At 50.2% G+C, this 27381-nt stretch overlaps 1 protein-coding gene across 2 annotated transcripts; it reads left to right on the plus strand.

Annotated features, from left to right (window-relative positions):
* BAG3 (BAG cochaperone 3) lies at window positions 1–24349 on the plus strand. 2 transcript variants are annotated; one of them, XM_047825729.1, is made up of 4 exons: window positions 1–536; window positions 16914–17243; window positions 18590–18994; window positions 22982–24349. In XM_047825729.1, the coding sequence occupies exons 1-4, from the start codon at window positions 351–353 to the stop codon at window positions 23798–23800; spliced, it is 1740 nt and encodes a 579-aa protein (XP_047681685.1). In that variant the 5' UTR covers window positions 1–350; the 3' UTR covers window positions 23801–24349. The 2 variants fall into 2 exon arrangements, with proteins under 2 accessions (XP_047681685.1, XP_047681686.1); XM_047825730.1 differs by having other exon boundaries at window positions 22985–24349.
* The last annotated feature ends 3032 nt before the right edge of the window (window positions 24350–27381 follow it).

Raw genomic sequence — 27381 nt, forward strand, 5'->3', positions numbered from 1 at the left:
TAGCCGATGACTCAGGGCGGAGCTCCGCATCCAACCCGCTCGCCGCCAACTTCTCTGGATGGGACCAGAAGTTTCTAGCCGGCCAGTTGCTACCTCCCTTTATCTCCTTCCCCGTTGGCAGCGAGAAGGCTATTTCCAGACACTTCCACCCCTCTCGGGCCACGTCACCCCCTCCTTTAATTCATAAAGGTGCCCGGCGCCGGCTTCCCGGACACGTCGGCGGCGCGCACCGCTCTCGAGCCGGCCGCAGTCAGCGAGCGACTCCGCGCCTGGAGGCCCGGCACCCCACGACCAGGCACCCCGCGACCCGACACCCCGCGGCCGCCCCTTCGGGCCGACCCCAACCCAACATGAGCGCTGCCACCCACTCGCCCATGGTGCAGATGGCGTCCGGCAGCGGCGCCGGCGACCGCGACCCCCTGCCCCCCGGCTGGGAAATCAAGATCGACCCACAGACCGGCTGGCCCTTCTTCGTGGACCACAACAGCCGCACCACGACGTGGAACGACCCGCGCGTGCCCCCCGAGGGCCCCAAGGTGAGCCGGCCCGCTCGGCGCCCCGGCCGGCGCCCCCCCTCGACGGCGAGCGGCGGGGACCGCTGCACCCGGCCGGGTTGCGGGGTCCCGGAGCGCACCTGCGGGTGGACGCCCGGGCTCGGCCTGCTGTGCCCCGACGAGCCCCCGCTCCGGCCCGCCCTTGGCCGGCGTCGGGGCGAGAGGGAGGCCCCGGAGGGGAGGAAATGTTTCCCCCCTCCGCTGCGTCTGGTTCCCGGGAAGTGCGACCCGCGCAGTGGCTCCAGGTGCCGTCCACCGGCCGGATCCGAGGGACCGAGGACCGGGTGGCTGGAGCGGGCCCGGGCTCCGGAGGGGCGGCCGGCCTGGTCACCTCTGGAGGCCCGGGCCAGGCCCCGCCGCCGCCTCTGCCGCCGCCCGCCGGGGCGGAGGTCCCGGTTTCCCTGCGGTCCGCGCTGCGGCGGACGCCGGCGAGGGGGCCCACTCGCCAGCTTGGGGGAGGTCTCGCAGGTGTTTTGTCTCCTAAAATTCCTCAATTTGCTCGAGGGGCATCTTAACTGGCTCAGGCACAGAGTGACTCAGGGAACTGATGTAAATATACTCCCCCGTTTTTATATCTGAAATTAAAATTGTTTTCTTCTTTGAAACGATTTTCAATAATATATTTTAGTATGATTTATTGAAAAACAAGGCGTTCTTCTGCCAGGCAATTTCTGAACTAAAGATGTGAGACTGTCCCATGGTTGACCATTGCCTTAGGACATTGCCTCACGCTGGCGTGAAAGAGAATGGTTTTTGTTTTTGTTTTTTTTAATGGCATACATTCCCTTCCTTGTTATGGTATTAAAATACTTAGGATTTGTTTCCAGTAGATAACACAACAAATACAGAAACCCTTTCGTGAATGCAGCATACCTTATTTACATATATGCAGAAATATAAACTCTTTAGTCCTTAGGAGCATGAAAATTTGGAAATAGAAAGTTGGGATCAATCTGTTAACTTAAAAAATTACAACTAAGTGTGTTACTCTTCCAATATTCCACAGATTTGTGGTTTTTCAAAATAAAAGTATTGGCAAAAAGAAGTACACTTAAAGAAAGGGTAATGATATACTGTCTGGGCAAAATTTTAAAAAACCATAAAGAGCTGGTCAGTTGTTTTGAAGATTTAAAAATTCACAAAAATAAAAATGCTTTATAATTATTCTAGAAGAAATATTTGTATCATCCACTTTCATTTCTAAATGACAAACATTGATAAAAATCTGGTGCCCAACAGTGAGACGTAGGGACATTCAGCAACTTCCATTTATAAGAGTTGAATTGTATATTTATATCTGGAAAATTAGTACAAGAGTATGTAATTAGCTGGGATGGGTATAATCATATATACTTTTTTGTATGCCTGCTCAGCCCATTATTGGGTGAAACTAAAGCACATTTCAAACCAGCCCTGTTACTGCAGTCTACATGGATGTCGACCTTTGGTGTGGTGTAAAACTATTAGTTTGAGGTTGAGGCCTCCTTCCTATAGAGACGGGGACTGTCAGAATCTGCCATACCCTTTGTTGTAAGTGAAGGTCAAGTTTGAACATAGCCACTGTTAAGTGCAGTGTAAACCCAGAATGCCAACACTTTGTTTTTAGCATGAGACTCACCCAGCAAGTTGAGATCTTTGTGTACCCATCCGGTGAGTTGGTTAGGCTGTGGTTTCATAAACTCTTTTTAAAGGGGAAAAAACAGGTTAAGTAACTTTCTTTCTTTTTTTTAAAGATTTTATTTTTAAGTAATCTATACCCAACATAGGGTTCAAACACACAACCTTGAGATCAAGAGTCACATGCTCTACCGACTGAACCTGCTAGGCACCCCGGAATTACTAGAATTCTTTTTTTTTTTTCTTAAGTTTACTTATTTATAAATAAATAAGAGAGACAGAGTCTCTGAGACTCTCAGAGAGAGAGGAAGACAGAGAATCCCAGGCGAACCCATGAAACCACGAGATCATGACCTGAGCTGAAACCAAGAGTCAGACGCTTAACCGACTGAGCCACCCAGGCGCCCCTATCATTCTTAACAAATAGAAAATACGGCTACTAAATCAGAAGTCTGACCCTGGAAAAGGGGATTTGAAAATTAAGTCAGAATTTTAAAGTCGAAAGGCCCATGAAGATCTCTTAGCTCAATCTCTTTGTTTCACTGAGAAAGAAACCCAGACAATTAAAGTGTGTCTCCAAAGGTCACTCAGTACCAATAGCAAAGAGAACTACGCCAGAAAGTCCTGATAAGAGGCAGGGTATCTGTTCAGAAGAAGGTAGAAGTGTCTTGAATTTTTATGGAACTGTGAAGCGTGCAGGCTGGACTACTTCATTGTCTTTGTGTCCTCTAGGCCACCACGTACTAGGTGGCTGACCTCTGTGCTGTGATTACTTGGATGGTGATGACTGGATATGATAACTCAAGAAATGAGTTCTCTTTACCAAATTAACTACTCGAGATTTGTCCGCATGGCACAAAACTTGAGAAAACTGACATTCAGTTTCTTAGCTCCTTGACCTTCGTTGTTCTCATACCTGTGCTTTGATAATACACAGAACATCTGGGTGATTAATTCAGATTCTCTTACACGAATGACACTTTTTCTCCAGACTAAATACAACGGAAAATCTTCAGTACTGTTTCATATTAGAAATTGGCTTCTTGGGGCGCCTGGGTGGCGCAGTCGGTTAAGCGTCCGACTTCAGCCAGGTCACGATCTCGCGGTCCGTGAGTTCGAGCCCCGCGTCGGGCTCTGGGCTGATGGCTCAGAGCCTGGAGCCTGTTTCCGATTCTGTGTCTCCCTCTCTCTCTGCCCCTCCCCCGTTCATGCTCTGTCTCTCTCTGTCCCAAAAATAAATAAACGTTGAAAAAAAATTAAAAAAAAAAAAAAAAAAAAAAAAAAAAAAAAAAAAGAAATTGGCTTCTTACTTCGTAGTAAAAAGGGTCCTGGTGTAAAACAAAGGGCGTTTTGGGGGGAGATGAGCTAAGAGGACCTTTCAAGCATCCTTATTTTCAGGAGGAGATGCCATCAGTCGATAAAGAGGAAGTCCTTTTTTGGGGACGGCAGCTTCTGGGTGTTTATGGTCTAACCTTGCTGGGAAAGGAGTGGCTTTCGTGGAAAGGAAGTGACTACAACTCTGTTTCATTGAGTCTTGTACTCTGTCATTTTAGAGTTGATCCTCCCACATTGCTCTGAAGTAGTGAGAGTGACTGTTTGTCCCTAGTTTTACAGAGGAGGCAAGTGAGAGCAAGCGTCTTGCCCTTCATCGAAGAGGCAGGGCAGCTACAGGCTAAGACATTGGGCTTTACCTGACTCCACTCCATGCACCCGGACCTCCCCACCTGCAGTCTTCCTGGATGTCAATTTTCTGCACTCACGGGCTTGCCACTAATCTTCTGGCAAGTTCATTCTGGTCCAGGCCCCTTCCCTGGCAGAGAGGTTGGTGCTCACTCTGGAGTCTGAAGGTGCACAGCCGCCCCTCGCCTGCTCTCCCCTGATTAAACAGAGACCAGATGCTTTGGAGTACTGTGCTGTGCTGCTCTGTCAGAAACCTTCCTGGGACAAGGGGGGAGACCCTTCTCCCTCAGTGAGCAGAGCTTTCTAGCTCTGTAGACCTTAGAGGTCACCAGCACAGAATCCCGAGGCCGGCAGTCTCCTGGGAAGCCTTTTAAGAGCACAGATTACCAGCGGCCTCATCCCTCTATTTGTCCCCTGCCCCCGCCCCCCATGTTTAGTCCACATTGCCCAGAAATCTGTATGTCTGAAAGGTTTCCCTGATCCTTTTGATTTTGCCACACTGGCATTTGGGAGCCCCTGGTGGATGGTGATCCCATTTTGTAGGGGGAGCTGTGATTTACTGTACCCTTTCCTGCATATGAGCCCTGGAATCCCTCAAGCTGTGCCTGTCTAACATCTAACCTGCATGGCCTTTGCCTGAGGCCCCATTTTCCTTCTTGGTGAAACTCCCTGGTGCCGACTTGCATGAGTATGAACATGGGGATGGCAGTGCCCTGAGTCAGATCCAGGGCAGTCCCAAGACCTTCCTGTACCCCAGAAAGATGTGAGCCAGAGCATTTCCTTCCTGTTTGGCCCTCCCAGCAGAAGCTCACCAGAATAAGCTGACAGATTACATTCAGGCCCTGGAAGAGAGATGTAGAGAAACATCCTCTCAGAGGAAATTGGAAATGTTTGTAGTTACGATTGAAGTGGAGAGACCCACTTATTCTGCTTCATGTTTAGCAGAGCCTCCTGAATTTTCTTACAGATGAGATCATTTTGCTCTTTGCAGATCGATTAGAAGCTCGTGGGCCTCTCAGCAGAATCAGAGCACAATCAGGAAATGAGTGGTCCTTCTCCCCTTTGTATTTCCAGCAAGTTGCAGTAATGGAGGAGCAAATTCCTTTGCGACTGATGAGCAGGGATTTGTTGGGGGGGAGGATGAAGAACGTGGGCCACATGCCTTAATGCCCAGCTCATCCAGGACCTCCATTTTACCCTCCAGAGAACAGGCTGTGTTTGGCAAGAACTGAACATAATTCGTCCCCCGTTTTGCAGCGTAGCTTTGCCCTTTACGAGGGGAAAGCCGGTACACAGGAACTGTGGCGGCATTTGACATTAGCCAGGGCCGAGGAAGGCTTAGCTGTTTGATGCTGTAGGGGCCGGTTGTGAGTCAGAAAGCTCCATACCACCGGTGAGGCTTGATTAGCACTGTCCTCCTGTCCCCATTTCTGGAATGACACACAGTTGCCTTATATAAGGCACTCTACATATCTATTACTTCCTATTGGCATTTATAAACGGTCTGATGCTTATCATCAAAGGTAGGAAACCGTGCATAACCCAAACCTACTCTTCCTCCTTTGCATTTTTGCTGTCGTAATGCTGCTCTTAAATATTTAAGACACCTTACATAGGAAAACTGGGAGCAAAAGACAAAGGCCTTGCTTATTAGGAACCTCTGAGGACCCATTAATGCTGATGAACGCTGAAGAAACCTCTAGCAACCTGATTATGGAATTCTTGAGCCCCTCCCTGCTCCCCATTTCTGGCTCATCAAGCTTCACTGGGTCTCCTCTTGTGCCTCTGATGTCAGACTCAAGGCTTGACTTTTGAAGCTAAGCACTAAATCCCATCCTTTGCAAATGTGGACATTGATTCCCACTGCTTGCTTGGCATTGTGTGACTGCGTGAGATATGTGATGTTACTAAGTCATCACTTATTTCTGTGTAGATTTCTTTGGGGGCCTTAGAAGCCAGGCAGCTTGTGACAGCTTCATTAGGGAGAATTTCTTGAGGATAGAATGAATCTAATATTTTTTTGTCTGCCAACATGTTTGTATAAGTATGTGTATATGCACACACGCGTTTATATTAACATGTCAAACACTGGTTAGGGGCATTACAAACCTTATTTCTTTAAATCCTCAAAACAGGTCTCTAAGATAGAAACTACTAGGTGCTTCTGAGGCCTGTCAGCTGTGATAAAGCGGAAAGACTGTTGTGGCCAGAGGTTTACCCTCACCTTGCCCCCTCTGAGCCTGGCTGCTTCTCAGAACTCCTTTATACTCAGAGCTCACCAGGCACAGCCCCCGTTGATTAGAAACCACTTGTGTCTTGAGTCTGGATCTGACTTAGGAGATGGGCCCAAGTTCTTCATTCATTCATTCCGTCTGAAATTGACAGAGTGCCTGCTCTCTGAAAGTCACAGTGTTCAATGCCATATGGAGGACAGTTCTGTCTCCTTCCGTAGCTTTCTCTGTGCAGAGTTTCTTACGTGTAGATGTCTCCAGTTGGAAGCAGGCTCTCCCTGCCCTGGACTCCACGTCACTTTGATTCAAATCTTTCTTCCAAAAGGCGGCACTTTTCTGCTTTGCCTTAGGGTCATGTCCCTGTGGGCCGAGAGTTCCAGGGGCAGGCTGTGTCTGTCATCTTTCTGTTTCTCAGTGCCTGGCAGGATCTACAGTCTCAGTAAATGATTCTGTGCGGGGAAGGGTAAAACACTGGCTGGGTTCCGGAGTGGACAGGCTGGTAAAAGAAAAGCCACCCTTACTGAAGTACAGTCTTAAGCCCAGAGTGAATGTAAGTTGCCGAAAGCTCTATCTGTTCGTTCCAAAGTACTGCAGTGTTGTCCTGGGCTCCCAAATGTCCCCCAGGAGCCAGTTCCTTTTTACTGTATTTCTAAATGGGCTGTTCTCCACAAAGGACTTAAGTATTGATTCCCTGACTTCATCCTTATGAGTCTGGAGAAGCTCTTTTTTGTCCCTACCAGCAACACAGCATCTTGGAACAGACCTGCTGGAGAGGCTGGGAACTCACAGCAGCCAGACACTGCTGATGCCCAGCTGCACAGAGAGCAGCCTCAGCACTGTCAAAGGAATCTCTCTCTCTCTCTTTTTTTTTCTCCTTGTGGCTGGCAATAAGACCAGATACTGCACAGTGAAGCTTCTTATTCACTGTCAATTCAGAAAAGCCCAGAATTTCAGATTGCTCACTGCCTACGTCAAGAGCCTGTAAACAGTGTGGCTGCCCAAGAACTCCTAGCACAGAGCTGTGTCCCCAGTGACTAAGGTGAGACTTGCCACTGAAAATTCCCTCGCATCCTGTTGGAGAACAACCATTTCCTATCTTGAAATAACTTCCTCAGTGTTCCTTAGGGTAGAATTGTAGACCTTTGGTTATTTAATTTAATTTAATTTTTTATTTTATTGTTAAATATTTATTTTTGAGAGAGAGAGACAGCGTGTGAGCAGGGGAGGGGCAGAGAGAGAGAGGGAGACACAGAATTTGAAGCAGGCTCCAGGCTCTGAGCCATCAGGTCAGAGCCTGACTCGGGGCTTGAACTCACAAATCTCAAGACCATGATATCTGAGCTGAGGTTGCACACTTAACCAACTGAGCCGCCCAGGTGCTCCGATTTTTTGCCGGTTATCTTAAAGATTCTTCTTGGACACTGAATGGGTGAATAAATAATTTAAAAAATCCAGGGGTGTCTGGGTGTCTCAGTCAGTTGAGCGTCTGACTTTGGCTCAGGTCACGATCTCACGGTTGGTGGGTTTGAGCCCCATGTCGGGCTCTGCGCTGACAGCGTGAAGTCTGCTTCGGATTCTCTGTCTCCTTACTCAGCCCCTCCCGCACACATTCTCGCTCTCTCTTTCTCTCTCAAAATAATGAACATTTTTAAAAAACCTTTTTTTTTTTAATCCAAACATCGGGAGGCTAGGGAAGAATATGTGTGTGCAGAAGACAAGGCAGCTGCATCACTTTTTGACACTTCCAAATTAGTCCCACGGACCCTGAGTGTCAGAGTGGGACCAGCTCTCCTGCCCAGATGGAGCTGGGTTTTCTCCCTCCTGAGGCCCCATGCTGGATGCACAGGGCCGTGGTGACTCAGAACTGAGCGGAGTGCCCTCCCTCTCGCCTGCCGTGCCTCGGCCAGGCAGTGACTCAGCACCAAGCAGTGGCTCCCTGGCCCAGAGCACACTTGAACTGAATGTTCCAGGTCTTGAGCCCCAGCCCGGCTCGACTGGGCAAAACGAAATGCTTTCTCCCCTGCTGCGTTTTACCCTGGGAAGATGAAGGGTTTGAAGACAGCCACAGTTATTATCAGAGTGCACGGTGTGGCAGGAATAGTGAAAGGGTTAATACATCTCTGGTCTTGATGTCAGACACACCTGGGTTGTAGTGATCTCAGATAGATCACTCACTCTCTCCGAGCCTCAGTCTGCCCTTCTGTAAAATGGGAACACAACATTCCCTGTCCAGCAGGATTGTGACGATTAGGGGGATAGTGCATGGAGAGTGATGAGTCAGGGCCTGACTGGACACGTGTGTATAACCCGTGGAAATAGTCACAGCCTCCACTAAGAAGTGGGAGAGGACTCACCACATGGCAGACAGATGTGGCCAGACATGGGTCTGTTGGCTCCCAGGTGGGGCTCCAGTCTTGTTTCTCAGAAGCAAAGGCCTCTTATCCCCCTTGTACCACCTCAGCCGACTCTCTTTCGACCAGTGTCTGGATGCCCTCAGTACCCTCCCCAGGGTTCCCATGCCCCTCATAACTCAGGTACACGTCAGGGGAGTCAAATGAAGGCCGCAGGGCCTTCTGGGGCCTCACCCAAACCTACAAACCACAGCCCCAACCGGCTTCACCCCTGATTCATCCCTGATTCCTCAGCCGAGACAGGCCAGGAGGAATTGTGTTTCCTGCACTCTGCTGCACGGGGTGGCGTCTTAACTCTGAATCTCGACTCCTTAAGGGGAGTGTCTCCCTCTGCATCTCTGCACAGGCCCCAAGACAGTTGCCAGGCAGGAACTAGGTGCCCGGTCAAGTGTTGTGGGGAAACTGAGCCATGTTAAAGAGGATCCGGCCGTTTCCATTTGCACAGCTGTTCTGGACCCAGCTCTACGGGGTGGAAATGGCACTGCAGGTGGAAGGAGAGAGGGCAGTTTTCTAATTGCCACCACCCTCTTGGGGGGAGTGTGACTGTTGGAGGAATGCTTTGAGCAGCTGTTCAGGGCGGGGAGGAGAGTCCCCAGGAATTCCCCTCAAGGAATCATTGAACCAGCGACCCTTGGTTAAAGGGGCCCTTGCCCTAGCTGCTTTGGTGAATTGGAGGCTGGGGTAGGGGACTGTGTTTTGTACAACATGCAGGTCTAGTGAAGCCCTGCACCCTGATAACAGCAAACACTTGCTTAGTTGGTGTCTAGCAGACGGTAGAGCCAAGTGATTGATCCGTGTTCCACCACAGCATGAGACAAGTCCTCGAGAAACGCTTGGAAATGGACCACGAGGGAGTCTCTTTGTCTAATTCGGACAGTTTGCTTCCTGCTGTGGAAATTTCAGGTACTTTTCCATCTGTGATTCGTGATTGCAGATTGATTAGAGCAGGTGTTCCCTACCCCTTTTTTTTTTTTGGAAGAGGACCTAGCTAGTGCTTTTCATTCCCTGAAGCTGTGAACTTCAGGAGTTGGGCATTCAGTGACTGGGGTTCCTGGCTTGGTAACTGCCCCTGTGACCTTGGGCCACATCTGCTACGTGGAATCCTTGAGGAGGGCTCCAGGGGGTGGGGGAAACGGGAAAGCTGGAGGCTGACGCCAAACTGGCCAGCTGTGGCCCATGGTGCCTGGCCCCTGCCCTGGTGGGGGACACACTGAGACTGTCGGTGTGATACCAGCAGATGAATTCTGCTCCCGGCCAGGTCCTCCTGTCCCAGCCTGGCCTGGTTTTTCTCACTAGGTCTTGGGCGGGAGTGCAAGGAGCCCCAATCAGTGTAAGTTGGGTGTGGATTTGTCCTCAGGGCAGGCCCCCTCAGAGTCACTTGACTAGGGCTTTTTGGGGGTGGGGGGGCACAGGGGGGTGGTGGTTAGGGCTCAGGCCCCTGGAGTGTTGGGCTGTGATTGCTTCCAGGTTGGAAAACATAGATACAGTTCCCAGCAGAGAAAATGGCACCCTTGCTAATTAGTGTTCTTAAGACGCTCAGATAAAGGAGCTTCTAACTCTTAGCAGGTTTATTCCTAACTGGTGAGACCACTGAGGTTTTAGGCTTTGTAAACTATGGGCCCAACCAACTGTTTCTCAGAAAAGCTGCATCTACCGATAACTATTTGTGGAATGAAGGAAGCTGATTGTGTAGGGCTCGGAGCACTTAGCTTACAAAGACTTTCTTGTGCCTTATTTTACTTCTATCTTGCAAAAATCCCTGGGAGATGTGGGGACTTTTACTGCCTGAGAAACTGAGTCTTGGTAGCAAGGAATCCTGTCTGAGGGCACATAGCTGGTGAGCAGCAGGGTGGGATTGGAGTTCAGGGTGGCAGCTTGGAGCCCAGGGCTCATGCCGGTTCACTCCTGCTTGTTTGGACACAGCCACAAAGAGAAGAGGTGTTAAGTTTCATCCCTATAGAAAGTTTTCCCCAGTGGGGACACATAGGGACACCCAGCTCAGCGATCCCAGGAGAAAATAATATGTGCTTTGATAACAGGCAATCAGATAAAGCCTGCAGTCACCTGTGGCTGAGTTGCATCTAGAATTTGTGGTCAGCACAGACTCTTGTCTTACCAGGAGTGTTGTATGGGGATTTCTATGGAGGTGGATTTTGCTTACTGTTCACAACTTACCCGCTATCTATTATGTGCCCCAAACGGGGTTTAGGTGGAGGGAGAGACCCTTTATCACAATCCAGTGGGAACTGGAGGAATTTTGAGTTGGTTGTGGGATATATTAAATTGGCAGTGATAATTTCTATGACCTGAAATACCAAACAGAAAGTTTTGGAAGAATGTTGAAGCTCAGCTATGTGCTCTAGAAGGAGGTTTTTTCTTCTGCTCCGTTTCCTGGCTGCTAGAAGTGAGCCAAGCTACTCAGTTTTGATCCAGGTCCTGCATATATGGGGAGGTCAGGATTCCTGTTTTCCTCCATCTTTTTTTATCTTTGTTTTAGAAGTTTTGAAGTGTCATTAGTAAAATTCAAACCCTGACCGTTGTGAAGGCTCTTCTGGCCTAAAAACCCAGTTAATGGATCTGTGTCCTACTTAAGACTCCAGGCCTGTCTAGGCGGAAGTGCTGTGGGGCAGCCCTAAGAGTTACCTTTGTTACTCTTCCCCTTCATTCAGACGTGCTGATGGGAGCTGTAACTTGTAGGTACCAATAACACTTTGAAGAGGGCTGTGCCGTGGAGTTGAGTTTAGGGGTTTTCAGGGATCAGAGGCCACTCAGTGTACAGGGAACTGACTGTGGATGGGTCACGGCAAACCCTGCTCCCCGGCTGTCCCCAAAGCAGCTGAGGCCATGAAAGTGCAATGCCCCAGCACAGTGGTTGGCATATGCCTTGTAGGTACGCAAGAATGTTGTTCTTGCCCTGCTTTTAAGGCACAGGACGTCCTTCTTGGGGGTTGGGGGGTCAGCAGCCTCCTCTTCATTTAGGACATGAAACATTAGGGCACTTTGAATCCCAGTGACTTCTGTTATGATTTATGTTTATTCATTTCTTGAGAGAAAAAGAGAGAGAGTCCGAGCAGGGGAGGGACAGAGAGAGAGGGAGACACAGAATCCGAAGCAGGCTCCAGGCTCTAAGCTGTCAGCACAGAGCCCGATGCAGGGCTCGAACCCACAGGTCATGTGAGATCATGACCTGAGCTGAAGTCAGATGCTTCACCGACTGAGCCACCCAGGTGCCCCTGTTATGATTTAAGTGAACACAGTTAAGAGTGGTCATTTTTAGATTTCCGTGACACCAACTTCTCTTTGTTTTTGAGCTTTATGTAGACGTTTAGAGGTAGAGGGGACCTTGCAATAAGAGCCATGGAGAATGTCAGGGCTGAAAGGAACTTCACTTAGATCGGTGTTTCTCAATGCAGTCCTGGTTAGCTTCACCACACACCTACTGAATCAGACTTCTTGGAGTTGGGCTTGGGGTCTGCATTTTTGTGCATTTTCTGGGTGCTCCTGATGCCCCCTAGAGTCTGAGAACCCCTGCTTTACAGAGCATCTGGGTCTCCCCTTCAATTTTAATAGCTGAGAAAACTAAGGTCCAGAGAGGGGATGTGGGCTGCTTGCATAACAAACATATTTAGGGGCAGATCCAGGATTAGAACCAAGTGCAGTCTCTTTCCACATCTCTTAGCTGCCCCCTTAGCGTACATTGTTATTAAAAACCAGCAAAGTTTAGACGTGCTCTTAAGCAAACAAGACTTGCCGTAGTCCAAGGGCTCACCCAAGCTCAGAATCTGATCCCAGGCTTCTCTGATAATAATACCTTGTACTTAATAGGGCAAATTTTGACTCATCTGGGGTAATTTTTCCTGCTTTTTATCCTGGCCATCTCCTGGAGTTGTTTAGTGCCCTGAGATATGCCTCAAGATTTTCCTGCAGTGCAAAGCAAGGGAGGAAAATTAACCAATTCATTTTATAAATGAATGCAGTGCGGTTCCTAATTGGATCTTGTATATAGGGATTCCTGATGTCTTTGCCCAAGATATAGATGGTGAGCAGAGCTACACTGGTCCTTACTCCTTAAGAAGCTACACACACAGGACCTTTGAGGGCAGGACCTCTAGTGGCCTGCCTGGTCACATGATCACAGCTCGCCCCTCCCTCCCCGGAAGACTAACCCCAAGGCAGGGGCGATCCCTGGTCCCCACTGAGGTCAGAAGGGGGGCAAGTAGCAAGTGCTATGTTGAGGATGCTGGCATAACCAGTAGGCTTTTTCTGGACGTGCTTGAACTGTGAAAAGACTTCTTAGGAGACTAAAGAGGCATGTTCTAATATTCTAGGAGAATCATAACTGTTATACATTTGTTTCTTTTACTTTTGTCATTTTAAATTTTTATATTTTGAGGCGCCTGAGTGGCTCATCAGGTTAAGCATCCAACTTCAGCTCAGGTCACGATCTCACGGTTTGTGGGTTCAAACCCTGCATCGGGTTCCGCGCTGACAGTGCAGAGCTTGCTTGGGATTCTCTCTCTTCCCCTGTCTCTCTGCCTCATGCTTTCTTTCTCTCTCAAAATAAGTAAACTTGAAAAATTTTTTAAGTTTTATCTTTTTTTTTTACACTCGGTGAAAAACACCATAGAAGTACAGGAAGGCAATTTAATTCTTTTATGTGGTGCTTTTTTAGTTAGTAAAAACTGAAGCATCTGCTACTGACAAGACTCTAATGATAGAGTAGACATGTGAGAAGATGGGTTGGGCTCAGTATTCCTGGTGTGGACCTTACTCTAGGCGGGAGCCTCATTTCTGGTTTAAATTATGCATTCATGTAGAAGCGTTTAGTTTTCTATTCTGTAAAGCTGGTATGGTTTTTCTGCTTACCTAAACCTAGTGTTTTCCTAAACAATACCCCAATCAAAGTGGAAGGGGAATGTTCTTTATTTATTTATTTTTAGAATGTTTGTTTATTTTTGAGAGGGAGAATGAGCAGAGGAGGGGCAGAGAGAGAGGAAGAGAGGACCCAAAGTAGGCTCTGCACTGACAGCAGAGAGCCCGATGTGGGGCTTGATCCCACGAACCGTGAGATCACGGATCATAACCTGAGCCGGAATCAAGAGTTGGAGCCTTAACCAGCTGAGCCACCCAGGTGCCATGGGGAAGCAGTCTTTTAGATGTGAGGCTCATGAAGAGACATGTGGTTTGTTACTGAATGGCATAGATGGGCCAACTCAGACAGAACCCAGAGTGCAGAACCTCAGGGTCCCCAGGCCACCCTTCCTGTCACGGCCTCCCTGCTCAAGCCAGCAGCCCCCGACACCTGCCAGGCAGCCCCAGGCTCAGAACAGGAGTCTTGGTAGCGGCCCCTTTCCCGTCGCTCCGACTGTCTTGCCAGCCTTTCCCCGCACTCTCCTGCTCGCCCTTCTGGGTCACCCTTCATTTCCATGCCCTCAGCTCTGCTTTGCCCACACTTCTTGCTCTCGTCCCTGACTCTTCCCCTCATTTCCTGCGGCGTCCTGGTTTTTCCTTCTGGCTCCTCCCGTCTTGCCGAGGCATCTCTCGTCAGCAGCTCTCGGGATGGTCAGGCCTCTGGGCCTCCAGCCTTACCTTCTTCAGCTCAGCACTCACCTTCATGCGCTGTCCCCTTCCCCTCTGCTGCTCGAACGCCGCATCCTGCCTACAGTGACCACAGCTTTCCTTTACCGACCAAACATGGCACTTCTTCCCAGACCCAGGTGGAAGGAATATTGGCTCCAGGAGGTAGTCTCTGCTGTCACCTCCTCTGGGCAGGCAGAAATACTCTTCCTCCCCTCCCTCCTTCCTTTGTCTTCCCTTTTCTCTTTTAGTTGTACAGAAGATATTCAGCGAGATGCATAAAATGCACAGCTCTTGGCAGGCGGCTGCAGTGCCGTCTGGATCCAGGGGCTTCCCCCAGGAGGCGCCAAGCCTCAGCCAGGCCTATCTTAGGTTTCCAGGCCCTGGAAGGGGCTGAGTTGGAGGCACAGCTAACAGCCGGCTCTGTGGGGGCGGTGGGGTTGGCGGCCCTCACCTGTTGAAGCCGGATAGTGCGGGTGGAGTGTGACAGGGGATGGGCAGTAGGGCAGGGGGAGGTTCAGGGAAGTGTGTATTTCGATAGATCTGTACATAGGCATATACCTGTTTACCAGCATGCAGAAAAAGAACATTTCCATCCTCATGGAAAGGTTCAAGACCCTCCCAGTTACTCCCGTTTCCTACGGGGCAGTCACTACTCTGAATCTTCTATCAGTTAACTTTGCTCTTCAGTTTTGATTGCTTTGACACTTTGGGGTCTGTGCAGCATGACCGTGTGCCTTTTTGGGGAGGGAACTTGCATGTGTTGCTGCCTTCTGGGCATCCCCCTTGGATGTGCCCTCCCAAAACCTCATAGCAGTCCTGCCAGATAGATGGGTGTCGCTAGCCCCGTTTTCTAGGTACGGGCATCAAAGCTCACAGGCTAAGAGAATTCCCCCAGATCACAGAACTGTTACTAACAGAGGTCAGACCGAACTGGCATCCTAGCTAAGACAGCCCCATCCTAGCTAGAAAAGCCCATGCGTTTCCCCCACCCCCTTCCCAGAGCCTCCCAGGCTTTCCCTGTAGTTTTGCTTCCTGTTTGTTTTGTGCGTAAACTGTCTCGAAAGCCCCTAGTCGGCAGGAATGGAGCCTTGCCAGTTTGGTGACCCCCATAGTACCCAGCGCCCGGGTAGCGAGATGGTCACTGGGAGATGGTCGGTGGATGAGGGCTTCCTAACTGCCCTGCTCGAGGATTGTGCAGGCAGCTGAGGCTTGTGTGCATGGCTGGGAGGGAACAGTGAGGCCCCCAGGCAGCCAGCACAGAAAATGCCCAGGACTTGTCCAGGCCCCGGCTTCAGGCTGGAAGGAGGGGTGTCCCAGCGAGGGGATAAGATGCTTAGATGGCGCGTTATGAGTCAGCACTGAGTAGCACTGGGTTTCCACGGCGTCTCTTGGTGCTTTGTCTCAGGCAGGGATCGGGTTTTGAATGTGAGGCCTGGACCCACTCCCTGCTCTTGGGTGACCTGAGAGCTAAACAGGCTGAAGTAATGTCGCCACCCTGAGCACGTGGGTATTCTAATCTGAGAGCGCCTGTCTGCTGGCGTCCCCAAGGACACAGCGACACCCTTGTCTCTTCTGTGTGCAGGAGGCCCTCCCCGGGGCAGGGGCTCAGCAGGAAGGAAGCAGTTGATGGGCCTGAAAGAGCGAAGTTTCAGGGTCCACCACCACTGACTCTTGTGCAGGAACACAAACACAAGGCAAAAATCACAGTGGTCTATCACTCAGAATGCAAATCAGCCCTCAGCTTTCCTTCCTTGTGACTGGTTTTGCAGCAGTGAGAATTCTACCCTGCAAACTCCTGGATCCTCTGTCTTTGCCTCTGTTTGCAGCTCGGCCTTCTTAAGGAAGGGGAGCTCTCCTCCTTAATAGTCAACCTACCCAGATGTGCGTCAGGGGTGCAGTTCTGTAGCTGCCTTCTCTGTAAAGATCCTTCTCGTGTTCCAGGAGATGGTCCAGACTGGAAATCCTGGGGGTCCCTGACTCTGGTTGCCCAGCCTGTGTTTGGTGAGAAAGGACATTGCCCCGTGAGTGACTGACCGGCCTTGTTGTTTGAAACCAGATCTTCCTCTGTGGTACATCTGGAACTTGGCCTTCTCAAAGGGTCCCAAAATAGCCAGGCCGCTGAAGGGACAGCTTCATGCGAGAACATGAGAGGGACCCCGGCCACTCCTCGCCGGAGCAGAGCAGGCTTTGTTGGCCTCCTCAGACCAGCATAATTAATCGTCGGCTTTCATTCTCCCCCTGTGCTGCCCCTGCACTCCTCATCATCTCCCTTTCTTGCAGCTTGTTCTGAAAACGTCCCCGAGTAGGCAGCCTTGTCCCACAGCCGCTTCTCTGCAGAGGTGTGCCGACTGTGTCCTGTGTTTGGGTCCAGCACAAGTCCGTGTTAGGAAACGCTAGGACCTTTGAGGAAGCGGAGAAGCCGGGTGTGGTGTAGTGAGTTGGACTTGAGTCATCCTCGCACCTTCTGATCTGGGTCTCTGATTTGGGGGACAGTCAGTGGTTCTCCTACGTAACTGCTGCCGCTTGTCACCCATAAAAGGAACCTGTCTGACCAGTTTGGGAAATTGGGACCTCTTGGTGCTCAACGGATACCTTGGCCCAACTGCTTTCTCTTGAGGCCCCTAATTCTTAAACTGCTGGCCATAAGCAGCCATGTAGGGGATGGGATGTGTGATAGAAACGGGGTGCCTGTGAGCTGTCTGTGCTCAGCTGTCTTGGCTGCTGCTGGGGGGCCCAGAATCACTCTGGGAGATGGGGACCCTTAGCACCACGCTTTTGCCACTTCGGGGTGCTTTCTTCCCAGTTCCTAACCAGTCTGTTTCTCCTTTTTTGTGTTTTAGGAAACACCGTCTTCTGCCAACGGCCCTTCCCAGGAGGGCTCCAAGCTGCTGCCCGCGAGGGAAGGCCACGCTGTGTACCCCCAGCTCCGACCAGGCTACATTGCCATTCCTGTCCACCACGAGGGTGTGGACAGCCGGCAGCCGCGCCCTTCCTTTGTCTGTTCCCAGCCCGGCACACAGCGATTCCGAACTGAGGCGGCCACAGAGGCTCCTCAGAGGTCCCAGTCACCTCTGCGGGGTGTGGTGGAAGCCACCCAGCCAGATAAACAGTGTGGACAGGCGGTGGCAGCAGCTGCGGCGACCCAGCCCCCAGGCTCTCACAGACCTGAGGTAAGGAGAGCGGGCTGTTGTGTTTTGGGGGCAGGCCCCGGACCCTGGGGCTAAAGTGCAGGGCATCCGGGCCTGGCCTGCAGCGGCAGAGGTCACCCAGCAAAGACAGCACTACGGCCACACGGTGTCCCCCCCGCATTTCACAGCTGTGTTGTTTCAAGTGGGCAGGGGTCACGGCTTATCTTTGGGGTTAAGGAATTGGGCTTCACAAGGGTAAACAGCTTGGTCCAGATGCATAAAGGTACAAGTGTGGCATTTCTGGGACCGGAAGCCTGGCCTTCTGGCTCCTAGTCCGGTGCTTCTTCCTCCTACTGGGCTTTCTGCATCAGCACCACAGGGATAGCAATGTGTTCTTTCACTCAGTTCCCTACTTAGGGGTGAGTATTAACTGCGTGCAGCTCTGTTGATGGGAAAACGAGGTGGCATGCCTGCCCTCACCATGTCCCATGGTTTCAAAGGAAACCGAAAATAAAGAGTCCGGAAGCCAGCTGCTTGATGATAGGGTTTTATTTTTAAGCCTGAGGCCAGTGCTTCAGTGCACTAAACTCTAAAGGGTTCTTAATCTAGTTCTTAGCCAGGAATTTGAGGGCCGGTGGACCCCAGTAAGATTCCTGAGCAGTAAGTAAGCCGTTCTGGGTTTCCTGTCTGCAGATTATCCGGCTGTATCCACTGGCACTGTTTTTGAGCACAAATCCTCCGCTCCGTGTCTGTGCCCAGAGTTGGCATTGCCTCCCTCAGCCCTACTCTTTTCCCTTTTCAGAGTAGTACCTATGTATGTAATATTTTTGTTGTCAAAATCAAAAGTGACGCATCAGAGAAATCTTACCAAATTTGAGCTGACAGGACCCTTTGGAGCCAGCTGAGGAAATACGCACCTGGCTTTCTAGGCGGTCCAGGGGCTGGCCACGTGGGATGTGCTGCTTCCGGTGCTTAGCTCGTTCTCTGTAGATGAGCAGAGAAAGGGTTAAGGAAAGACGTGACCTGCAGTGACCACAGGTGCGGCAGCAGTCAGAACCAGCAGGTTGAGCACCACCGCGTGCAGCCCAGGTGCCGAAGCATATCCAGAGACTGTCTTACCGAATCTTCTAGTCACCTCGGGGAGGGAAGGGGCATCTGCTCCATACTGTAGATGGGGCTCAGAAGGCGATGGAGCTGGTAAGAATTGGAACACTCCAGACTCTAGAGCCCTGAGTCGTAGCACCGCAGTTTGCTGTGCTGTGAAGGTTTACAGGTGGAAGGTCCTGTTAAACGTGTTACCCTGAGGAGGCACGTGATGGAGGCGAGGTTAGAGCACCTGGGTAGAGGGTCACTCATGGAGCCATGTCTCTACGCTTTGTGTCTCGTAGCGATCTCAGTCTCCAGCTGCTTCGGACTGCTCGTCCTCGTCCTCCTCGGCCAGCCTGCCCTCCTCGTCCAGCAGGAGCGGCCTGGGCAGCCACCAGCTCCCCCGGGGCTACATCCCCATCCCCGTGATACACGAGCAGAATGTCACCCGGCCGGCAGCCCAGCCTTCCTTCCACCAAGCCCAGAAGACCCACTACCCAGCTCAGCAGGGTGAATACCAGACCTACCAGCCCATGTACCACAGGGCCCCGGGGGATGACTGGGAGCCGCGGCCCATGCCGGCAGCGTCCCCGTTTCGGTCTCCCGTCCGGGGTGCATCCAGCCGGGAGGGCTCCCCGGCCAGAAGCGGCACACCGGTGCACTCCCCTTCGCCTCACCGTGTACACACCGTGGTCGACAGGCCTCAGGTATGGAGTTGGTGTCAGCAGACTGACTATGGCAGCCCCTCTCCAGGGGCTGAGGAGCTCTTTGCAGGGGCCCTGGTTCCTCCACTGGTTGTGACCAGTTCACACACGTGTTACTGGGGGAAAGGGAGATCCTAGAAATGGCTGATCACCAGCAGAAGTGCAGGACAAGTGCTGGGAACTCTCAGTACTGTCTGTAGCTTTTGCTCATTTTTCAGTGTGGCTGCCTTTGGGGCAGAACTTCAGCCACCGTGAAATGGCTGGACAGCAAGTAGAGTGTCACCCACACACGCTGTCTCAGTGTTTCAGTGCTCACCACGCTTTGTTAAGGCGCTTCATAACCCTTCCGCATCCTAGCCGCAGCCTCGTCTCCAGTGCTCCAGACGGCTTGTCTCCTCCTCACGGGTACCCCTTCTCCACTCTTTCCATTCTTGTCGCCTCTGTGCCTTTGCTCATGCTGAACCAGCCCCCTGCGATGCCATCGCGATCCAGGTTTTCCCCATCCTGCAGGGGACAAGCCAGTGTTGCCTCTTCCATGAAGCCTACTCCTCTTTCTCATGGCACCTCATCACAGTCCCTTACAGCTCGGCCCGTGAGCACTCTGTGCATTTCGGAAGTGCTCATCTTACCTGTTTAGCTCAGCTCGGAGCTTGATGACAAGGACACGTCTTCCACCTCTCTCCCTGATGGCAAAGGACCGAGTTGCCTGACTGATGATGAGCCGGCTGGCTGGCTGGGAAACATTCCAGTCTGCTGAAGTGGCAGGCACAGACCTGCTCATTCTTCAGGGGCAGCTCGTGGGCACGTCCTGGAGGAGGGGGTCGCTGGTGTCAGTAAGCTTGGAGCTTAGCAGAGCCGTGAGCAGCCCTGGGACCCCACCTTGAGCAGCCGAGTTCGTTTTCTGCCACAGTTTTTAGAGGGAAAGCCCCTTGTAGACAAATGCGGGGTGTCTTACTATAAATGGTGACAGCACCGTCGTGTGGTTCTTTTTTTAGCTTCTTTGTATAGGAAAGAATTTCAGCCTTACAGAGGAGTTATAAGAATCATACAAAGAAACCCAGTCTACCCTTCATCCATATTCACTGTTAACATCTTGCTGTATTTGCTTTGCCATTTCTTCTCTCTGTATGTATCGTCCACGTGGTTTCTTTGTTGGAGATTTAATTGTAGATATCATGCTCTTTTACCCATGAATAATTCAGCAAATATTGCCCTAAGAAGGACCTTTTCATTCATAACCACAGTACAGTTACCAGAATCGGGACACTTAACCTCCTTACGTTGTTACCTGATACACAGTCCACTTTCAAATCTCCTTGAGAGCAGTTTCTCCTGCTCCAGGATCTAATCTAGGATCACGAGCGCTGCATTTAGGTATCATTTCTCTTCAGTCTGCTTCAATCTGGAACAGTTCTTCGGCCTTCCTTTGCTTTCATGACCTTGACATTTTCAAAGAGGACACGCCATAGAGCAGTCCCTCTTAGGAGTTTCTAAAGTCATTTTTCTCAGGGCGCCTGGGTGGCTCAGTCAGGTAAGCGTCTGACTCTTGATCTCAGCTCAGGTCATGATCTCACAGTTCGTGAATTTGAGCCCCGTGTCGGGCTCTGCGCTGACAGTGTGGAGCCTGCTTGGGATTCTGTTTCTTCTTCTCTTTACCCCTCCCCTGCTCTCTCGTTCTCTCAAATAAATTTGAAAAAATAATGAGTCATTTTTCATACCCAGCCCTTTTAAGCCCAAAGAGGGGTGTGTGGCTGGTTCCTGAATGGTAAGGGCCAGATTTGAGGTCATGTGCATTGGCAAAAGAATCTGATGGAAAAGGATGTTGCTGGCATTCAGATGGCTAAGTAGCCACAGGTCCTTCCTTGGGCTCAGGAATCCCAGGAAAGAAATGCCCATCTGCAGTGCTAGAAAAGCTTCCCCTCATGTCTTTCCCATATATTTCCCATAGTCGGTGAAATAATATTTAATCCCGTTTCTGCTTCCCATAACCTTGTTTATGGTGCCCTCCTTTTTAGTGCTTGTTCAGATTTCTTTTTGAACATGTGCAAAGATTTGACCTAACCGAACATTATAGTGGAATTTAGTATTTTAGTATTAGTATCTCTTATTTCCCAGTTCATGGAATTAGGGTGTCAGTTTTTTTTTTTTTTTTAAGTTTATTTATTTTGAGAGAGAGAGCCAGTGGGGGATGGGGCAGAGAGAGAGGGAGAGAGAGAGAGAGAGAGAGAGGGAGAATCTCAAGCAGGCTCTGCACTGTCAGTGCAGAATCCGACATGGGGTTCAAACCCACGAACCGTGAGATCATGACCTGAGCTGAAATCAAGAGTCAGACACTTAACCGACTGAGCCACCCAGACACCCTAGGGTATGTGAGATTTTTAAAGGGTTTTGGCAAAAAGACTAATTCAAAACAGTATACAACTCTATGTGTATTGAAACATTATTTACGATAGCCAAGATATGGAAGCAGCCCAAGTGTCCATTATGAAGAAAATGTGGCATGCGCGCGCGCGCACACACACACACACACACACACACACACACACACACACACTGGACTATTACTCAGCCGTGAAAAGGAATGGAATCTTGCCATTTGTACCAACATGGATGAACTTAGAGGGTATTATGCTAAGTGAAATAAGTCAAATGGAGAAAGGGAAATATCATACGATTTCACTACTGTGTGGAATCTAAAAAATAAAACAAAAGCACAAGCAAAAAGCCAAACGGGCTCTTAAATGCAGAGCACAATCTGATGGTTGTCAGAGGGGAGGTGGATGGGGGGGATGGGCAAAATAGGTGAAGGCCATTATGAGGTATAAACTTCCAGTTATAAGATAAGCTGCAGAGATGAAAAGTACAGCGTAGGGAATATTGTGGCGACATGTGGTGACAGCTGGGGAGTGCGCTTACTGTGGTGAGCACCTGTAATGTGTGGAAGTGTCGAATCACTGTGCAGTACACCAGAAACAGTGTAACACTGTGTGTCAGCGACATACGCATAATAAAGAAGCGGGGTAAGGTATTCACCTAGATGCTAGGAAAGCTAAGATACTTGGTTGAAGCATAGCGCTTTTTAAAAAATACCGCTTGTGGTCACATTAAAAAGTACGGGCGGCCAGGAGTCCGTGCAGAGATGCGCAGCTGAGTGTTGGCTCTGGGCATAAATGTGCGCGGCAAAATCCTCAGAGTTAACTATTTTAGGCACCTTGCTTATTCTCAAAAAATAGATCAGTCTGGGCAGAAACTGCTAGGTTGTCATAGCTTTAAAAAAAAAAAAAAAAAGGATTAGGGAAGCCTGGGTGGCTCAGTCGGTTGAGTGTCCGACTTCGGCTCAGGTCATGATCTCGCGGTGCGTGAGTTCAAGCCCCGCGTTGGGCTCTGTGCTGACAGCCCAGAGCCTGGAACCTACTTCAGATTCTATGTCTTCCTCTCTCTCTGCTCCTCGCCTGCTCATGCTCTGTCTCTCTTTCAAAATAATAAATATACATTAAAAAAAGATTACAACTCTTCTGAAACGGGAGATGAGACTGTCACACCCTGAACAGAACTGTCCACACAGTGTAAGGAAGGGCACATGTGGCAATCATTCCTCCATGGCTGTGCCACCGAGATTCTGAGTCACCCAGGACTTTGCTTTGGGCTAAACTAGCTCAGCAGTCAGCGAGTTTTTTGATATTTTCATTTTGAATACTACATTGGTGTTCTTTTCGTTGCCCTAAGAATACCATCTACAGAAAAATTCAGTGAATGGTGACAGCCCCACACAGTCCAAGGTGATGGGTGATGAGTGGAAACAAATGGTTTGGTCACGTTACAGGATCAATATGTTTTTCTTTTGTGACAGTATTTGGTCGACTTTGAAAATCTCTTTTATACGTTAAAGCCATTCCCCAGTTTTCTTTATGGTCTGTACTCACTACAAACAACTGCCTGTGACTCTCAGCCAGTTATTAAAAATATCTCTCTGTCCTTGCCTCCTCTCAGCAGCCCATGACTCATCGAGAATCTTCACCTGTTCCCCAACCTGAAAACAAACCCGAAAGCAAGCCAGGCCCAGTTGGACCAGATCTCCTTCCTGGACACGTCCCGATTCAGGTGATCCGCAAGGAGGCAGATTCCCAACCTGTTTCCCAGAAGCCCCCACCCGCCTCTGAGAGGGTGGAAGTAAAGGTTCCCGCTGCTCCGGTTCCCCATCCTCCCAGCCCCGCCCCTTCTGCTGTCCCCTCGTCCCCCAAGAATGTGGCTGCAGAAGAGAGGGCAGCCCCCAGCCCCGCCCCTGCAGAGGCTGCACCTCCCAAGTCAGGAGAAGCTGAGGCGCCCCCAAAACATCCAGGCGTGCTGAAAGTGGAAGCCATCCTGCAGAACGTGCAAGGGCTGGAGCAGGCCGTGGACAACTTTGAAGGCAAGAAGACGGACAAAAAGTACCTAATGATCGAAGAGTATTTGACCAAAGAGCTACTGGCCCTGGATTCAGTAGACCCTGAAGGACGAGCTGATGTCCGTCAGGCCAGGAGAGATGGTGTCAGGAAGGTTCAGACCATCCTGGAAAAACTTGAACAGAAAGCGATAGATGTCCCAGGTCAAGTCCAGGTTTATGAACTCCAGCCTAGCTCCCTTGAATCCGATCGGCCGCTGCAGGAAATCATGGAGATGGGTGCCACGGCCACAGACAAGAGTAAGAAAAGTGCGGGAAACGGAGAAGATCCCAAAACTGAAACCCAGCAGCCGCCAGAAGCCAAAGAAGCAGCGACGGCAAACCCCGGCAGCACGACGGACACAGCTGGTAACGCAGCGGCACCGTAGTCTCCACTGGACACAGAGCAGACCCGGGGACTGGGAGCTGGCGGTGTGCTTTAGGGAATTTTAAGTTGCATGCATTTCAGGGACTTTGAATCCGTTTGTTTTTACTTTTCATAGGCGCTTGGTACGCAGTAACTTGGGTGGAGGCCACACACACTAATTAAAGGGCTAAAAAGAAAATGATGCTCTTCTGTATTCTTACTCTGTACAAATGCAGCAGTTGCTCGTTTCAGAACTTTCACCCCATTGCTTGGTGGCGGGGCCCCATCTGTGCGCGGGCACCACGTGTGAGCCACGCTTGTACTCTGTCTTTGCGCAGCTCTGGACCGAGGGAGGCGTTTGGCTGGTGGATGGGCTGTTGATTTCCCATCACACAAACACGAAACCCATTTTTCGGAATTGTTGCTCTTTTGTTGGGATGATCTTCATCTCCTAGCTAAAATACCTAACCTCAGATAGAATAAAATGTGCAAGGAGCCCAGGAATATCTGTATGCTGGATGACTTTAATGCAACATTTAAGAAAAGTAAAATAAAGTAATAATCAAACTCACAATGTTTTTTGGTGATTTCTGAAGTGCTGAGGAGTGTCAGCATCAAGATTGTGTCTCCCTGGCTTCAGTGACAGTCAGCGACAGACACGTTTACTAGCCGGCTCTGGGATCCACATGGATCCTGGCCCACGTCGTGAGAATGAGGGTCCATCACTTTTGCATCCTCAGATGGCAGCTGTTTCCTGGGAAGACTCCGGGCTGTGCACCCAGGTGATGGGACTGGACCGGCCACACCTCTCAGGATTGACCCAGCCCAGGGATCACTCGGGCAGCATCTCTGCTCACCCGGGCCACCCTCAGGCCTCAGGGAAGGGCTGGGCTGGTTCAAAAGCGCAGGAGAAAATCAGTCCCTGGTGTTGCCGGAGGCTGACCAAAGTGTTCTGTGGAGTCCAGGTCACTGGGGGGTGGGGAATGTGTTCTGTGAGAGCCTTGGGGTCATCTTTATCTGACACTTCTCTGAGTCATCTAACCAGCCTGGGTTTATCTTCCCAGATTGGGTTCCTAGAAGCCATTGGGGTTAAGATCAGAGTTACTCAAGCCGCTGGGTAGAAGATCCCTCTTTGCCCGTGTGTTTTGAAAGCTTGGGAAGGACCACAGCCCCTGAATGGGCTAGATTTTGGTGTTTTAATTGCTTGCACATAAACCAAAAATGGAAGAGAAGGATAGTCCTGAGACCTTGGAACTCCCGTCGCATGCTGACTTAGAGCCCCCGTGCCGAATTCCTCACGACTGTATTGAGTTTAATATTGGTGCCTGACGATACTGCACAAAAATACATGCTGGTGTCGTTGCCACTCTTAGCTCGCTGAGAAAGGCTGAAGTCATTCTGATGGGAACCCGCCAGCATCAGTCCTGGGTGAACTAGTCTGGGGAGTACAAACTGCTGATGACACACCATTGATTCTAGAAACTTGAAAATGTGCAAATAGGAAAACGGGCCTCCTGGGCTGTTTTTAAAATGAACCAAAGATAAAGAATGGGACCATTTCTTTTTGGTACTTGGGCGTCTGTTCTCAGTGGACCTTAACATTAAGTTTCCCTGGGTGATTATGAATTGGACTGATGTTATTTTTATCACTAAACACCTGCAGACCTTCGCTGTAGTTAGAATATATTTTCAATCATCCAAATTAGATGGTACCTGGGTATCAGGGCAGGAATTATCTGGCATGTGTTGGTCGTCCCTGGGCCCTGGATGGAGGCAACAGGCCCTGTAGAGCTGGCTGCAGGGTTCTTGCCAACATAACTGTCTTGGCCTCTGTAGGAGTCAGGGGACAGATACCCACTAAGTATCTGTTTGGTGTCAGGGGGTTTCTGCTTATGCACCCATCCAAGTGCCCTTTAGAGAACATCATTTTCAGAACACAGGCTTGAATCAGAACTCTTGGGTTCGGGGCGCCTGGGTGGCTCAGTTCGTTGAGCAGCTGACTCCGGCTCAGGTCACGATCTCGTGGTTCGTGAGTTCGAGCCCCGCATCGGGGTCTGTGCTGACAGCTCAGAGCCTGGAGCCTGCTTCAGATTCTGTGTCCCCCTCTGTCTCCACCCCACTCCTGCTTGTGCTCTGTCCCTCTCTGTCTTTCAAAAATGAATAAACATTAAAAAAATAATAAAAAGAACTCTTGGGTTCAATTACAGCTTCTTGTAACAGTCCTGGGACAATGGGCAAGTCACATAGCCTTTTCCTTCCTTGCTTTCTCACTTGTAAAATGGGGGAGTGGGGGATGATTAAATTGAATTCAGACATGTGAGGCAGTGGAAGCTGTTCCTGGCATGTAACAACCGTAGGCTATTCTGAACATTCTCACACGGTGGGTGAGGAGACCAGAAGTGACTTGCCCGCAGAGCCAGCAGCAGAGGCAGGATTTGAATCCAGTCCCAGCAGACAGGCCACGTTAGTCTGACTACAGCGTGCCGTCTTCTGTAGCACCAAGTGGGCAGTGGTGGCCAAGAGGAGCAGGACTAAGGACCACAGAAATTTGAAAATAACCTCTCGCCTCTTCCTAGGACAGAGCGTTTAAAATTACATATATTGTGTCAAAATACTGCGAAATTATTCTTGTCGCCTGGGTGAAGCAAATGACTTGGAAATAGCAAGTAATGGCGTCCGCAACAAAAGCCACTTGCAGCCTCAATGCTGGCAGCCCAGGTACCTGGGTTTGGTGTCCAGAGCTTTCTAGAGCACCCCCCATTTCCTCTCGTCTCAGGGTCTGCACCCCTCCAGCCCCTTCCCACCTTTGAGATTGTCCTTGCCTCTTGTCCAGATCTTGCTGGACACCCGTGAGCACCCTTGAGCCCGCCATTTTGTGAACCCTTCCCTACTTGGACAGAACTTTCCTTCTCAGACTTTCCTTCCTCCAAACTGCGTGCCTTCTGCCTGTTTGCCAGGGCCCAGTTGTCTTCCAGCTGTTTGAATGCCTCCAGCCATTTCCTGAGCAAGACTGTAAATCCCCTGAGGCAGTCCATTTTGAAACCTCCTAATTCCCACATTGTTGTCCAGACCTGGGCACGGAGGCACCCTTGATGGGCCCGGAGACCCTGAAAGTCCCTTTGACTTAAGAGCTTATGATTCCAAGGCTAAGGTGACATTTCAAAATAAGCATCAGTATTAGTTGATGGGTGTGTAGGGTCCCCAGATGCATCAAGTGTGGGCAAGTTTCCTTTCTCCTTTCCTTTCTCTCTCCATACGAAAGGTGGACATTGACCAGAGCCCCTCGTGGCGACCTGGTGGGTTCTGGTGAGTCTATACTTCTTATTCTCATGGTCTCTATGCTTATATTTCTGTCTCTGCAGCATGGATCTCCACTTGGGGCTGTGCATTCCTGCAGCTCCTGTGTGAGTGTGGCCACTTTGCCCACTGTTCTGTAACATTATACAAATGTAATCATATGCCAAGGAACAGGATCCAGAGTTGCAGTTATTTTGGGATATGCAGGAGCCTGTGGGAAAATGCTGGAACATATCTGAGTCACTCAGGCAAATACCTTTCTTTTCCGTGTTCCAGCATGTTTTGAACTTCCAGGCGGCACAAAAA

The sequence above is a fragment of the Prionailurus viverrinus genome, chromosome D2 (assembly GCF_022837055.1).
Source record: "Prionailurus viverrinus isolate Anna chromosome D2, UM_Priviv_1.0, whole genome shotgun sequence".
Lineage (NCBI taxonomy): Eukaryota > Metazoa > Chordata > Mammalia > Carnivora > Felidae > Prionailurus > Prionailurus viverrinus.